The sequence below is a fragment of the Malus sylvestris genome, chromosome 2 (assembly GCF_916048215.2).
Source record: "Malus sylvestris chromosome 2, drMalSylv7.2, whole genome shotgun sequence".
NCBI lineage: Eukaryota > Viridiplantae > Streptophyta > Magnoliopsida > Rosales > Rosaceae > Malus > Malus sylvestris.
This window is the reverse complement of record NC_062261.1, coordinates 28,576,140-28,591,481: the sequence shown is the minus strand read 5'-3', so window position 1 is coordinate 28,591,481 and position 15,342 is coordinate 28,576,140. Positions and strand designations below refer to the sequence as shown.

The 15,342-nt window shown below is 36.4% G+C and overlaps 1 protein-coding gene and 2 long non-coding RNA genes across 9 annotated transcripts; 1 reads left to right on the top strand and 2 right to left on the bottom strand.

Annotated features, from left to right (window-relative positions):
• Nucleotides 1-3,823: 3,823 nt before the first annotated feature.
• On the top strand, nucleotides 3,824-15,339 carry LOC126589948 (uncharacterized). 3 transcript variants are annotated; one of them, XM_050255403.1, is made up of 7 exons: nucleotides 3,824-3,867; nucleotides 4,102-4,162; nucleotides 13,452-13,629; nucleotides 14,138-14,356; nucleotides 14,469-14,567; nucleotides 14,654-14,734; nucleotides 14,824-15,339. In XM_050255403.1, the coding sequence occupies exons 2-7, from the start codon at nucleotides 4,131-4,133 to the stop codon at nucleotides 15,280-15,282; spliced, it is 1,068 nt and encodes a 355-aa protein (XP_050111360.1). In that variant the 5' UTR covers nucleotides 3,824-3,867; nucleotides 4,102-4,130; the 3' UTR covers nucleotides 15,283-15,339. The 3 variants fall into 3 exon arrangements, with proteins under 3 accessions (XP_050111360.1, XP_050111371.1, XP_050111365.1); XM_050255414.1 differs by lacking the exon at nucleotides 3,824-3,867 and having other exon boundaries at nucleotides 3,891-4,162; nucleotides 14,177-14,356; XM_050255408.1 differs by lacking the exon at nucleotides 3,824-3,867 and having other exon boundaries at nucleotides 3,891-4,162; nucleotides 14,171-14,356.
• LOC126590094 (uncharacterized) lies at nucleotides 4,146-6,460 on the bottom strand. Of its 3 annotated transcripts, none has more exons than XR_007612059.1 (3): nucleotides 6,162-6,460; nucleotides 5,848-5,985; nucleotides 4,146-4,351 (listed from the first exon to the last, which is right to left on the bottom strand). It is a non-coding gene; the product is annotated as an uncharacterized LOC126590094 (long non-coding RNA). The 3 variants fall into 3 exon arrangements; XR_007612058.1 differs by lacking the exon at nucleotides 4,146-4,351 and adding an exon at nucleotides 5,175-5,261; XR_007612057.1 differs by lacking the exon at nucleotides 4,146-4,351 and adding an exon at nucleotides 5,175-5,228.
• Nucleotides 10,804-13,383, bottom strand: LOC126590086 (uncharacterized). 3 transcript variants are annotated; one of them, XR_007612056.1, is made up of 3 exons: nucleotides 12,835-13,383; nucleotides 12,521-12,658; nucleotides 10,804-11,024 (listed from the first exon to the last, which is right to left on the bottom strand). It is a non-coding gene; the product is annotated as an uncharacterized LOC126590086 (long non-coding RNA). The 3 variants fall into 3 exon arrangements; XR_007612055.1 differs by lacking the exon at nucleotides 10,804-11,024 and adding an exon at nucleotides 11,848-11,934; XR_007612054.1 differs by lacking the exon at nucleotides 10,804-11,024 and adding an exon at nucleotides 11,848-11,901 and having other exon boundaries at nucleotides 12,835-13,382.
• Nucleotides 15,340-15,342: the final 3 nt, after the last annotated feature.

Genomic DNA, 15,342 nt, shown 5'->3' with positions numbered 1-15,342 from the left:
ATAATTTTAAAGTTTAATTACTAAAAGATTTATTATAAAATACAATAGTCATATTAATATATACAATATATTATATATTAAATATATAGTTTTGTATTATTGTTCTATATAAATTATAAAAAAATAAAAAAAAGTTTTAGTCATTATTTATTTTTATTATGAGAGTTCCTTATTATCATTACTAGGATAAATTTTACATAACATATTCTTGTCCAAAATTAAAATATACTAGTATAGTATTTGTATATGCAAGAACTAAGAAGACATACATACAAGTATGAAAAATGTGAAAGAATATATAAACACTCGTGATTTATCATTATTCCTTCACGAATAGATAATTGTTACACTTATATTATCGTTTAGATTTTTAAAATCCTTCAAACCCTCATGAATAATGTTTTTTATTTGAGGGAAAAATTAATAAAATTAATAATAATTATTGTAGAAGTGTAAAAAATGTAAATATATATATACAATCATTCATATATAAAAATGTAAATACTTTAAATTAAAAATCAAATTTATTCATTACATTCTTATAGGGTCGAGGAGTGTATATGTACAAAATCATCAAAATCGGAGCTAAAATAACCGTTAAATTGTGATTTTTTGTTTATAACCGTCGAAAACTTTTGTTCCGTTACATAATCTCTGAATGTTTGTTTTTTACAATTTTTCACGTTTGCAATCTCGGAATGTGTACAAATAAGTTTGACGGTTGGATCGTTGAAAAAAGTTTCGTAGAATGCATATTGCATCAAAACGGTAGATTAAACAAACACTTAAAGTTAATATTATACTTCTATTAAGTATAAAATACGTTTTTGTGATATCCACTAGTGTACATACTTTAAATTAAAGATCAAATTTATTCATTACATTCCTATAGGGTCGAGGAGTGCATCTGTAAAAAATCATCAAAATCGGAGCTAAAATAACCGTTAAATTGTGATTTTTTGTTTATAACCGTTGATAACTTTTGTTCCGTTACGTAATTTCTGAATTTTTTTTTTTTACGATTTTTTACGTATGAAATCTTGGAATGTGTACAAATAAGTTTGATGGTTGGATCGTTAAAAAAAGTTTCGTAGAATGCATATTGCGTCAAAATAGTAGATTAAACAAACACTTAAAGTTAATATTATACTTCTATTAAGTATAAAAAAAGATTTTGTGGTATCCATTAGTGTAAATACTTTAAATTAAAGATCAGATTTATTCATTACATTCTTATAGGGTCGAGGAGTGTATCTGTAAAAAATCATCAAAATCGGAGCTAAAATAACCTTTAAATTGTGATTTTTCGTTTATAACCGTCGAAAACTTTTGTTCCGTAATCTCTGAATGTTTGTTTTTTACGATTTTTTATGTATGCGATCTCAGAATGTGTACAAATAAGTTTGACGGTTGGATCGTTGAAAAAAGTTTCGTAGAATGCATATTGCGTCAAAACAGTAGATTAAACAAACACTTAGAGTTAATATTATACTTCTATTAAGTATAAAATAAGTTTTTGTGGTATCTACTAGTGTAAATACTTTAAATTAAAGATCAAATTTATTCATTACATTCTTATAGGGTTGAGGAGTGTATCTGTAAAAAATCATCAAAATTGGAGCTTAAATAACCGTTAAATTGTGATTTTTCGTTTATAACCGTCGAAAACTTTTGTTCCGTTACATAATCTCTGAATGTTTGTTTTTTACGATTTTTTATGTATGCGATCTTGGAATGTGTACAAATAAGTTTGACGGTTGGATTGTTGAAAAAAGTTTCGTAGAATGCATATTGCGTCAAAACAGTAGATTAAACAAACACTTAGAGTTAATATTATACTTCTATTAAGTATAAAATAAGTTTTTGTGGTATCTACTAGTGTAAATACTTTAAATTAAAGATCAAATTTATTCATTATATTCTTATAGGGTCGAGGAGTGTATCTGTAAAAAATCATCAAAATCGGAGCTTAAATAACCGTTAAATTGTGATTTTTCGTTTATAACCGTCGAAAACTTTTGTTCCGTTACGTAATCTCTGAATGTTTGTTTTTTACCATTTTTTATGTATGCGATCTCGGAATGTGTACAAATAAGTTTGACGGTTGGATCGTTGAAAAAAGTTTCGTAGAATGCATATTGCGTCAAAACAGTAGATTAAACAAACACTTAGAGTTAATATTATACTTCTATTAAGTATAAAGTAAGTTTTGTGGTATCTACTAGTGTAAATACTTTAAATTAAAGATCAAATTCATTCATTACATCCTTATAGGGTTGAGGAGTGTATCTGTAAAAAATCATCAAAATCGAAGCTAAAATAACCGTTAAATTGTAATTTTTCGTTTATAACCGTCGAAAACTTTTGTTCCGTTACGTAATCTATGAATGTTTGTTTTTTACGATTTTTTATGTATGCGATCTCGGAATGTGTACAAATAAGTTTGATGGTTGGATCGTTGAAAAAAGTTTCGTAGAATGCATATTGCGTCAAAACAATAGATTAAACAAACACTTAAGTTAATATTATACTTCTATTCAGTATAAAATAAGTTTTTGTGGTATCTATTAGTGTAAATACTTTAAATTAAAGATCAAATTTATTCATTACATTCTTATAGGGTCGAGGAGTGTATCTTTAAAAAAATCATCAAAATCGGAGCTAAAATAACCGTTAAATTGTGATTTTTCGTTTATAACCGTCGATAACTTTTGTTCCGTTACGTAATATTTGAATGTTTTTTTTTTTTTACAATTTTTTACTTATGCAATCTTGGAATGTGTACAAATAAGTTTGACGGTTGGATCGTTGAAAAAAGCTTTTCATTACGAGTGTTTATATATTTTTTATATATTTTTTTACACTTCTACATTAATTAAAAAACTATTAAAGACTTTAGGTAGGCGAAAATATACTTAAAAAAAAATTGCGTTTTTATGTTTTGGATGTGATATTATGGAATGTATATACTTATTTAGTATTATGTTTTTCATTTGATTATTTATTGGTTTAAAATATATTTTCCTTAACGGGTAACGGGTCGGGTCATATTACCTGTTAATATTATCGGGTCGATTTCGGGTCGGGTCATTTTACCCGTTTATTTTAACGGGTGTTACACGACACGACCCGTTAAGATATCGGGTATGACACGAAAACGACACGAACACGGAAAACACGACACGAATGCCAGGTCTAGTTATACTTAATGAAAGTATGAATAAATTCTTAAGTATTAGTGGATTTATTGTTTTGATGAGATACTCATTCTACAAAACTAGTTTCAATGATCCAACCGTCAAACATGTTTGTATATACTTCGAGATCGCATAGGCCAAAAATTGCAAAAAACAAACATTTAGAGATTAAGTAACCGGACAAAACTTTTCGACGGTTATAAAAAGAAAAATCATGATTTAACGGTCATTTTAACTCCGATGTTGATGATTTTTTGCAGCTACACTCCTTGACCCTATATGAATACAATGATTGAATTCGATCTTCAATTTAAAATATTTACACTAGTGGATACCAAAAAAATCTCGTGTTATACTTAATTAAAGTATGAATAAACTTTGAAGTGTTACTGAATCTATTGTTTTGATGAGATACACGCATTCTACGAAACTAGTTTCAACGATCCAACCGTCAAACATGTTTGTATATACTTCGAGATCGCATACGCCAAAAATTGCAAAAAACAAACATTCAGAGATCAAGTAACCGGACAAAACTTTTCGACGGTTATAAAACGAAAAAGCACGATTTAACGGTTATATTAACTCCGATTTTGATGATTTTTTACAGCTACACTCCTTGATCACACTTCCTCAGCATCCAGGGTTGAGGGTGAGGCCTCCCAGCCAGGTAGTTTTTTTCTAATTCTCGATCACTACGTTGTATTTTTTTTTTCATTTTAAAATTATTATTTTTATGATGCTGAAAATTTGCTAGATTGTGAAAATGTGTTGTGGGTTGTGAATTACTGTTATTTTAATGTTTTAAGGTTTTGGGAAATGCTATACTATTAGGGGAAGTTATGTCGAATTTTCTGTGCAAATTTAAGCTTAGGGTTTTCACCATTTAAGTATTTTTGGCCAGCTAAAAAAAAAACTAGGGGGCCTAGTCGAATGCTGAAGCCAGCACAGAGTGTACGTCTGACACACCCCGTCCCGAAAGAGGGCGTGCTGGCCGTCACGTGAGAGTGACGTAACCATTTACACAGTTCGGAAGCTTTAAAAAAAATTTCCAATTACTAAGATAACACACCCGAGGGTGAGTCCTACTTTTGTGAATTCTGTCAGAACACCGTTGGATTCCTCGTGGCCACCAAAGTTCTGCTAACCTGAACCTGGAGGGGCGCAAAACAAAATTGAGTGGGTCAGTAAAACAAAGTTTTTCGAAAATTTTTCATTTAAAATATTTCTATCCCCTCACCGTAAAACCTGTATACTTTCCCAGAAAATAGTATATATAAAACCATATATAATCTCAAAATTCAAATCTCAAATCTTTAACGCTTTTCAAGAAAAACATGCCATGCCATAAATCAAAATATAAATCAGGTGAAATAAGGAATCAATCGGAGACCCTGCAGTTGGTCCTATACGATTAATTCAATAGCTCAATATCTCACTAAGCCGGAGTCACCACAGTGACCTATACGGCCCTACTCTGCACATCACTCGGAACTACGTAAGGTAGTCTATACGATGAAAGGTGTAAAAATACGCTCTAGTGCTTCTCTCATCATATCATCAGCGCGCATAACTAAGATCACCCACTAGTCGGAATCACGCCTAGTGATCTATATGACTAGCATGTCGGAACCCTCACATGGTCTGTACGACATCCACCTACTTGGATCCAAGGCGAGCGTGCGGTGTGGTGAATAATATAAGCACTAACACCTAGGGTGCAGGTTATGAGCTCAAATTATATCGATATCAATCAATTCAATTAAATGAATAATGAACTCACCTGACTTACCTGTGCCTCCACAGCACCATGCAACATGTATGCATCATATCTCAATCATGTAATTCATATAACAATTCACATTTTCAAATAATTCTATGCATGGCATTTTTAAAGCATATTTTCATATAAATTCATTTTCTGGGAAAAATCAATAGTATATAGGTAATACGAAAACAAAACTGCCCACTCACTGGAGTTCGCCCACAACTCCCTAGCACCGTACATCAAGGCGTCATGACGATTAGCGCCTAGAACAACAATCAAATCCAACCTCAGAAATTCTGCCGATAGAATACATAACTTATATAAGACACGTCACTACGTAATTCGATCCGGATGATCTGCAATTCAGATTTCAAATCCGAAACTTCCAGAGGTCCACAATATACCTCTAGGACAACTTCCTAAAATTTCATTACCATCCAACGGTCGGATCTCCGACAATTTCCAAAACTAAGTGACGGTTAACATTCTATTTTATGAACTTACAACTTCAATTCCAGAAGATCCGTAAATCGGATTCCCAATCCGTAAGTTCCTATAATCCTCAAATATTACGTATTACAACGTATCAAAGTTTGATGACGATCCAACGGTCGGATCGTCAATTCACATTTTCACCTAACCACGAATCGTAACCAACTTAGGTTCAATTATTCAATTTACGTCCAACAATTATCAAAACAGAACCTAGAACCTTAATCACAAGCTAATAATGACATTGGCGGGCCATTGGCCACGCGCCGCCGCGCGGGCCGCCGCGGGTGGCGGTTGGCCGCCCCCGGCTCGCCGGAAAATTCAACTATTTCCAAAAATTACCAAAATTTGCAGATTTGAAGATCTCAATGAGTAGAACAACTTTCATACCTGAGGCCAAGGCCAATTTGGCCTGGAAGTGCTTCAATTTCACCAAAACCGTGAAGAACCCTAGAATTTGGGTGTTTCCATTTCGACCTTCAAACTTGTTCCAACGCCTCAATTACCTCTTGGGCTTTGTTCTAGGTCCTAAAGGAATGCTAAAGGTGTTAGTAATTGAAAGAAAACATTTCAAAATTTGTAGAATTTAAACAAAAGGGTCGCGGCACCCGTAGGGGTGTTCTTCGCGAAATCACAACGAAATTCAATGATTCTTGGGGTGAAACGTAAAGAGGGAAGGCCTAGATGATGATTAGTAGTGGTACCTTGACTCAATTCGTCGGAAATTTGGACGGAAATGGCGAAAACCCGCCGATTTGGAAGCTTGGGTCGCGCGGGTCAAGGGTGACCCATTCTTCCTGTTCCCCCGCGCACCACTCTCCCTCCTTTCCCTCCTTTCCTTCCCCTGATTGGTCAGCTTCTTCCTCTCCCTTCTTCTGGTTTGCTCTCACCTTCTTCTTCTCCGATTGGGCATTTCTGCCCAGTCTCTTCTTCTTTTCTGTTTTCTGTTTCTTCTTCTCATACACATACACACACCAAAAACCTTTCTCTCATCCCAGCCATCCATTTCATTCATCAATAAATCTGGGCCGTCCAATTTCATAAAAGAATTTCTATATTTTACTAAAATTATAATTCCTTAAAATTCCAAATTTCAAACGTTAATAACTTCTTCGATATAACTCCAAATCACGAACCGTCTGCGCCCACACGTCCGTAACGACGAGTACTACGAGGATATGTCAAGAAAACAAATCTTAGATGGCACGACACAACGATTAACCTCGAATGATGTGCGTGTCTCGAAGGGCATTTTTGTAAAATCCTTTATTAAAACTTTAAAAATTCTTAAAATTAGGGACGGGCTGTCACAATCTACCCACCTTACAGAAATTTCGTCCTCGAAATTTACACAATCTTTACAATCCATCAATATCCATGAAACAGCCCGAAACACATCTCTCTCATTCGATTCTTTGATTTCTAAGTAGCTTCTTCCACTGAAAGATTCCTCCATAAACTTTCACCAAACTCATAGTCTTATTTCTCAGTACATCATCTTTCTAATACAAGATAGGCACTGGCTCCTCATCATACGTCAAATCCATATTGACTTCCAAAGGTTGCGAAGGTATCACTCGTGAAGGATATGAGGTTTAATGTCGAAGTATCGAAACATAAAACATATCATGCCCTTTCATCGGCTCTGGAGGCAACTCAGCCTGTACGTAACTTCACTGACTCGTTCGATGATCATAGATGGTCTGACGTATCTAGGACTTACTTGTTTTTCTTTTTAAAACGAATCATACTTTTCCAAGGTGATAATTTCAAAATCATTCGATCACCTACATATACATCCGGTCAGTGGCATGTTTGTCTGCTAAGCTCTTCAGCCGATCCTGGCCCACTTCCAAGTTAGACTTAATTACTTGAATATTCCGAATAGTCTCATCCACTAACTCAGGGCCTTGAATACTATCCGTCCCCAATTCTAACAATTTCGAAACACAAGACATAGCTTTACACGGCCTTATGGCGTTACTCAAGGGAACAAACTGAAGGGACCAACATACCCAAGAAGTTTAACAGATCCCAAATCTCTTTTTCCATAAAACAAACAAATAAATGTTGCGCTTGTCTGGAAAGGTTGGTGTTCTCATACTGAGGTAACATACGCTGACGTCACCAGTCGATCAATTATTATTCAAATTCCAACCTAACTATTTTGTATACGAGGAAGCTTGTCCACGAAATCCATAGTAATATTCTCCCATTTCCGCCGTGGAATGGGAAATGACCACATTATTCCAAAAGACTTATTTCTTTCTGCGTTAACCTGATGACTGATAATACGCCTACTAACATACTTCGCCATTTCTCTTTTCATACCCGTCAATAGTACATGAACGAATGGTATGATAAATCTTAGTACTTTTGGGATGCATTGTAGAAGTGGAATAATGTACATCGTCAAAATTGCTTTCTTTAATTCCACACCATTAGGCATAAACACTTTGTTCCCTTGTACAAGCTTGCCATCTGATTCTCTAACTCTAAGGTCTTACTTTTTCCCGATATTCCTTGCTTTAAATAAATTCTTGAATTTCTTCGTCAAACGCTTGAGTATCGAGTACGATCTACCAAATGGGTCCAACTTGGAAATTAGCAAGTAAGCCTTCTTCTCGATTTTTGATACTCAACTTTACTCCAGTAGATTTCAAATCCACAAGAAGATGAACATAGCAAGCGTACCAAGCATTAATTCTCACTGGGGTCTTCCTATTAAATGCATCAGCCACAACATTAGCTTGACCACCCTCGTCACACGATCATAATCACTAAGCAACTCAATCCACCTTTGTTGCCTAAGATTAATATCTCTCCGCGTACACATATATTGGAGACTCTTATGATTCATTAAAATCTTGCATTTCTCACCAATAATATAATGTCTCCATAACTTCAAAGTAAGAATGATAGCCGCCAATTCCAAATTATAATTAGGGTAATTCATCTTATGAGATCCCAATGGCCATGAAGCATAGACAATCATCCTACCATGTTGCATCAACACGCATCCAAGAACATTAAAAAAAAGTATCACTATAGACCACATAATTACCATTAAAATCTGGAAGCGTTAAAACAGGCGTGTGAGTGAGATAATACTTCAGCCGCTGAAACCTTGCTCACAATTTCATCCACTCAAACCTAACCTCTTTTCTCATCAATCTCGCCAAAGCCAAGCAGTGATTAAAATCTTGGACGAACTATCGATGATATCCTGCTAATCCGAGAAAACTCTGAACCTCAGTCACGGTTCGCAATTGTTCCAAATTCTTAATCGTTGCTACTCTTTTAAGAATCCACTTGAATACCTTAAGTAGATATAATTAATTTATCCAACATTAGCATTTGTTAAACTTAGCATACATCAACGTTCCCTCAATCTTTGCAACACCAACTTTAAATATCTAGCATGCACTGCTCTAATCTTATCAATCTCGTCAATGGCAAACAATAACAACCCGGTCCAGATATCATTGGAATACTTCCTTCAACAAACTCATAAAAGTAGCAGGTGCATTCGTCACTCCGTATGGCATCCCAACTTGAAATGACCATAACGAGTCCTGGATTCAGTCTTATGAACATCCTCACTGTTAATCTTCAACTAATATCATTCAGACCTCTAGTCAATCTCAGAAAGTACCCAGGCGCCTCAGAGCTGATCAAATAATCATCAATACATAACAATGGATACAGCTCTCAATCGTTACCCGATTCAATTACCTAATATCAATGCCTAGCCTTAATGTCCATTTTCTTCCTCACAAATAAACCGGAGCTTTTCCAATGTGATATAATAAGTTGAATGGAACTTTTAACTCAACCTGAACCAATCTCTAACATAGGATTTGTACCTAAAAACAATTCAATAATAAAACCCACATCTCTGCCTGGCGGCAATCTAGGTAAGTCATCTGGGAATACACCAAGAAAATGTCTAACCATCTTTACATCTTCCATACTATTAGGATCAACATCATTTAGCACCATATGAACTCAATATCTTGGCAGCCTTTTGATAACAATCTTCTTTGCTCTCTCAACAGGAATAATGGCATAACTCACTCCACTTTACTTACCCCCAAAAGTAACCTCTGGTCATCCAGGTCGACAAAAATTAACTGATTCCCCATAGCAATCTAGCTTGGCACATTTATTCTGCACCCACTTTGTGCCAAAAATCACCTCAAAATCCACAATATCCAACGGAATAAAATTCACCGACATGACATTTTTCACCATCACCGGACACCCTTAATAAACCAAATCAACATAAAGTGCCTTACTTGTTTACTTACTTAACGAATCCAACAAATAAGTTATAAATATTACGGTCTGCAGCCCGCAATACAAATAACTCACTGTTGTCTCGATAAGTAAGTAACAATTCCTGAGGGGTGTAATATTATCATCTTGTTCTTCCTTAGAAATACATAAATACGCCTCGATCGTGCTCCAACATTACTTTCTTTGGCAACATCGACCATAATAAGAAATATATCAGCCGGAGTCAGCTAGAATGACTTGTACGACTGAGTCTACAACTCGACCATCCATGCTAGCACATAAGTCGGAGTCACATATAGTGACCTGTACGACTTACTCATCAATTTTTCCAAGTGATATGTTAAGGAAGACTGTTGGGTAACAACTGATTCCAGGGACAATTCATACCTCTATGTCCCATCCGTCCACATGCACACATTCACTGATTCCCACACTATCCAAAGTGTCTAATATTATACCTATGGCACAAAGGTACATTTCCCTTACTCGAGTCACCTTGTCTTTAAGATCTGGGATCACCCGTAATTTATCACTTCGCCTCGAACCAGTGGCACTAAAACCTCAGCTGGAAGAATTAGTTCTAACTTCACTTCTTTTGAAGCTCTGAGTCCTCCGAGGTCTTTGATATGACGAATCTTTAACTTTATCGTCTTATTCTGATTCTCATTCCTTTCTTATTCCTCTTTACTCTCGCTGATCATATTCTCAAAGTCTTCAAAACCCAATAACATCTCGTAAACTCTTGGTGAAAAGTAGAATGGATAGTGGTCGCCAAAGAACGCCACTTCTTCTTATTATCCAGCCAAAAACGACATAACATCTCTACCGGATTAGCAACAACATCCGAATGGAAACAAGGCAAGTCTGTATTCAAATTTAACTTATAACCAGTCTCAAAGGTTTCTTTAGATAATAGACTGAATCACAATGGCAATAGTTTCCCCCCAAACTACTATATCAGGGAAATTAGGCTTATCCGAACTACGTGGCTCGCTACGAGGCTGTATAGTTCTGACAGAAGACACTGGGAAATTCTCCAGATGTCCAGAATTGCAACCTAGGCTCTGATACCAACTGACACACCCCGTCCCGAAAGAGGGCGTGCTGGCCGTCACGTGAGAGTGACGTAACCATTTACACAGTTCGGAAGCTTTAAAAAAAATTTCCAATTACTAAGATAACACACCCGAGGGTGAGTCCTACTTTTGTGAATTCTGTCAGAACACCGTTGGATTCCTCGTGGCCACCAAAGTTCTGCTAACCTGAACCTGGAGGGGCGCAAAACAAAATTGAGTGGGTCAGTAAAACAAAGTTTTTCGAAAATTTTTCATTTAAAATATTTCTATCCCCTCACCGTAAAACCTGTATACTTTCCCAGAAAATAGTATATATAAAACCATATATAATCTCAAAATTCAAATCTCAAATCTTTAACGCTTTTCAAGAAAAACATGCCATGCCATAAATCAAAATATAAATCAGGTGAAATAAGGAATCAATCGGAGACCCTGCAGTTGGTCCTATACGATTAATTCAATAGCTCAATATCTCACTAAGCCGGAGTCACCACAGTGACCTATACGGCCCTACTCTGCACATCACTCGGAACTACGTAAGGTAGTCTATACGATGAAAGGTGTAAAAATACGCTCTAGTGCTTCTCTCATCATATCATCAGCGCGCATAACTAAGATCACCCACTAGTCGGAATCACGCCTAGTGATCTATACGACTAGCATGTCGGAACCCTCACATGGTCTGTACGACATCCACCTACTTGGATCCAAGGCGAGCGTGCGGTGTGGTGAATAATATAAGCACTAACACCTAGGGTGCAGGTTATGAGCTCAAATTATATCGATATCAATCAATTCAATTAAATGAATAATGAACTCACCTGACTTACCTGTGCCTCCACAGCACCATGCAACATGTATGCATCATATCTCAATCATGTAATTCATATAACAATTCACATTTTCAAATAATTCTATGCATGGCATTTTTAAAGCATATTTTCATATAAATTCATTTTCTGGGAAAAATCAATAGTATATAGGTAATACGAAAACAAAACTGCCCACTCACTGGAGTTCGCCCACAACTCCCTAGCACCGTACATCAAGGCGTCATGACGATTAGCGCCTAGAACAACAATCAAATCCAACCTCAGAAATTCTGCCGATAGAATACATAACTTATATAAGACACGTCACTACGTAATTCGATCCGGATGATCTGCAATTCAGATTTCAAATCCGAAACTTCCAGAGGTCCACAATATACCTCTAGGACAACTTCCTAAAATTTCATTACCATCCAACGGTCGGATCTCCGACAATTTCCAAAACTAAGTGACGGTTAACATTCTATTTTATGAACTTACAACTTCAATTCCAGAAGATCCGTAAATCGGATTCCCAATCCGTAAGTTCCTATAATCCTCAAATATTACGTATTACAACGTATCAAAGTTTGATGACGATCCAACGGTCGGATCGTCAATTCACATTTTCACCTAACCACGAATCGTAACCAACTTAGGTTCAATTATTCAATTTACGTCCAACAATTATCAAAACAGAACCTAGAACCTTAATCACAAGCTAATAATGACATTGGCGGGCCATTGGCCACGCGCCGCCGCGCGGGCCGCCGCGGGTGGCGGTTGGCCGCCCCCGGCTCGCCGGAAAATTCAACTATTTCCAAAAATTACCAAAATTTGCAGATTTGAAGATCTCAATGAGTAGAACAACTTTCATACCTGAGGCCAAGGCCAATTTGGCCTGGAAGTGCTTCAATTTCACCAAAACCGTGAAGAACCCTAGAATTTGGGTGTTTCCATTTCGACCTTCAAACTTGTTCCAACGCCTCAATTACCTCTTGGGCTTTGTTCTAGGTCCTAAAGGAATGCTAAAGGTGTTAGTAATTGAAAGAAAACATTTCAAAATTTGGAGAATTTAAACAAAAGGGTCGCGGCACCCGTAGGGGTGTTCTTCGCGAAATCACAACGAAATTCAATGATTCTTGGGGTGAAACGTAAAGAGGGAAGGCCTAGATGATGATTAGTAGTGGTACCTTGACTCAATTCGTCGGAAATTTGGACGGAAATGGCGAAAACCCGCCGATTTGGAAGCTTGGGTCGCGCGGGTCAAGGGTGACCCATTCTTCCTGTTCCCCCGCGCACCACTCTCCCTCCTTTCCCTCCTTTCCTTCCCCTGATTGGTCAGCTTCTTCCTCTCCCTTCTTCTGGTTTGCTCTCACCTTCTTCTTCTCCGATTGGGCATTTCTGCCCAGTCTCTTCTTCTTTTCTGTTTTCTGTTTCTTCTTCTCATACACATACACACACCAAAAACCTTTCTCTCATCCCAGCCATCCATTTCATTCATCAATAAATCTGGGCCGTCCAATTTCATAAAAGAATTTCTATATTTTACTAAAATTATAATTCCTTAAAATTCCAAATTTCAAACGTTAATAACTTCTTCGATATAACTCCAAATCACGAACCGTCTGCGCCCACACGTCCGTAACGACGAGTACTACGAGGATATGTCAAGAAAACAAATCTTAGATGGCACGACACAACGATTAACCTCGAATGATGTGCGTGTCTCGAAGGGCATTTTTGTAAAATCCTTTATTAAAACTTTAAAAATTCTTAAAATTAGGGACGGGCTGTCACAACGTCTGACTGGCTCTAAGATCAAGATTGAGTATGACCCGGTACATCGTGGAGCTGCTACAGCACAGCAGCATAGCATCGTCGTTAGTAGCTGTGGTGTTGTTATTAAACAAAATTGTCCTATGCAGTGGGAGAAGTGGGCAGAAATTCCCGATAGGACGAAGGATTTGGTGCGAGACAAGTTGTCGGTTAGTATATTAATTTTTAGCCTTTATAATGAAGTTGTTTGTTAGTATATTAATTTTTAGCCTTTAACTACTTGGTTCTTCATAAAAATATTGTTCTTCTTGATGTTCTGTATATTCATTTTGACTTACTGGATTACTTAGGTATGTTTCGAATTTGGTAATGAAATTCAATCATCTAACTCTTTTATCTGGTTATTTAATTCATTTTGATCTATTTCATCAAATTTTGAAATTAACTCTTCTGTTTCTTTTTCAAATTCATAAGCTAATCTTATCGAATCTTGTTTATTATAATCTTGTACTTTATGCCATGTTTGAGTTGCTTGTTCATGAATGTCATTGGGTTCATAAATTATATTTCCGATTCTTGCATTCTTTTCATCTAAATAAACAAATTCGGATTCAATATCATTTTTTTAGTTTTGTTTACAAATAATAAAAACCAAATTATATTATCTTAGTATTATTAAATTTTTTACTATTATTTTATTGTTTTTCATATTCGTAGGTCATTTTTGATCTTGATGATATATCCCCCGAGGTCAAGGCCTACTTAGATGAGACCTTAGCAACCCGGTACAAACATTGGAAGAACTATCTTCACACGCATTTTAAGCTATGGGATACTCCGGAGATTGCTCGCCTAAGTGGTTGCCCAAGCGAGTTGAAGGACCGGCCAGAGGATTGGGAGTGGCTCTGCAAACATTTTACGGACCCAAAATTTGTGGTATGTACATAATATTTTAATAATAATTTCTTATTGTTTTAGTTATTTTTAAGGTTTTTTTATTAATTTATTTCAAATAGTCGCACTAACATGCATATTGTGTGTTTAACAGAAGAAATCTGTTGCTGGCAAGATAGCTCGGGAGTCAAAGACACTTCTTCACCATTCCGGTTCGAAGCCCTTTTCGTATAGGCTTAAGGCACGACGTCAGGTAAAAGTATATTAATTTAGAAATTTTATACAATTTATTTATTATTATTGATTAATAAAATTTTCTTAATGTTTTTTTTTCTTCAGGAGGGTTCTAAGTTCCCAGAGATCGACATGTTCGAGGATGTTTACGTTCGAACTGGAGATGCGAACACTGAGCATCTTCATGTAAGTAAATGTAATTGTTATTATTCTTATATGTATGCATGAATCGTTCAAATATTATTTATATATATGTTTTTTCTTTATTATTACAGGCTCTTATGGTGGAAAAGTGCACTGCTGTTATCCAAGAAGCAACATCGCAGCTTCCCCCTGAGACCCCGATTGAGGATGTCCCGGTACCCGAGGATGCAGGTTTTCAGATCCTGACTGATGTCTTGGATCAGAACCTTGGTCGTCGTCACGGCAAGGTTGTTCGTGGCATGGGGAAAGCACGAGTTCGTGAGACTGGTGCCTCTTCTTCCAGATCGAACACCGCAAAGGTCGATTCATTGAAGGAGCAAGTGACAACCCTACAGGGTCAGCTTCAGGTCCAGGGCGAGCAGATGAGGGAGCAGATAAGGGCCCAGGGCGAGCAGCTGCAGGCCTATGCTGGCCACATGAGAGACCTTGTACGAGCCATAGAGATGACTGGCCTCCAAATCTCGCTACCAGTAGTACCTGATCTTGCTACACCTTCGACTTTCGAGCCACTTCACCCTACTGATACCTAGTAGCCATTTCACCAAGAAGATTACTTGTAGTTTTTTTCTTTTTCATTCGGACATATACAA

Coding starts and splice junctions, on each gene's coding strand:
- LOC126589948 (XM_050255403.1), top strand. CDS start 4,131: ATGCTGAAGCCAGCACAGAGTGTACGTCTGAC. Junction 13,630..14,137: donor TGGTGCGAGACAAGTTGTCG/GTTAGTATATTA, acceptor TCATATTCGTAG/GTCATTTTTGATCTTGATGA. Junction 14,568..14,653: donor GGCTTAAGGCACGACGTCAG/GTAAAAGTATAT, acceptor TTTTTTCTTCAG/GAGGGTTCTAAGTTCCCAGA.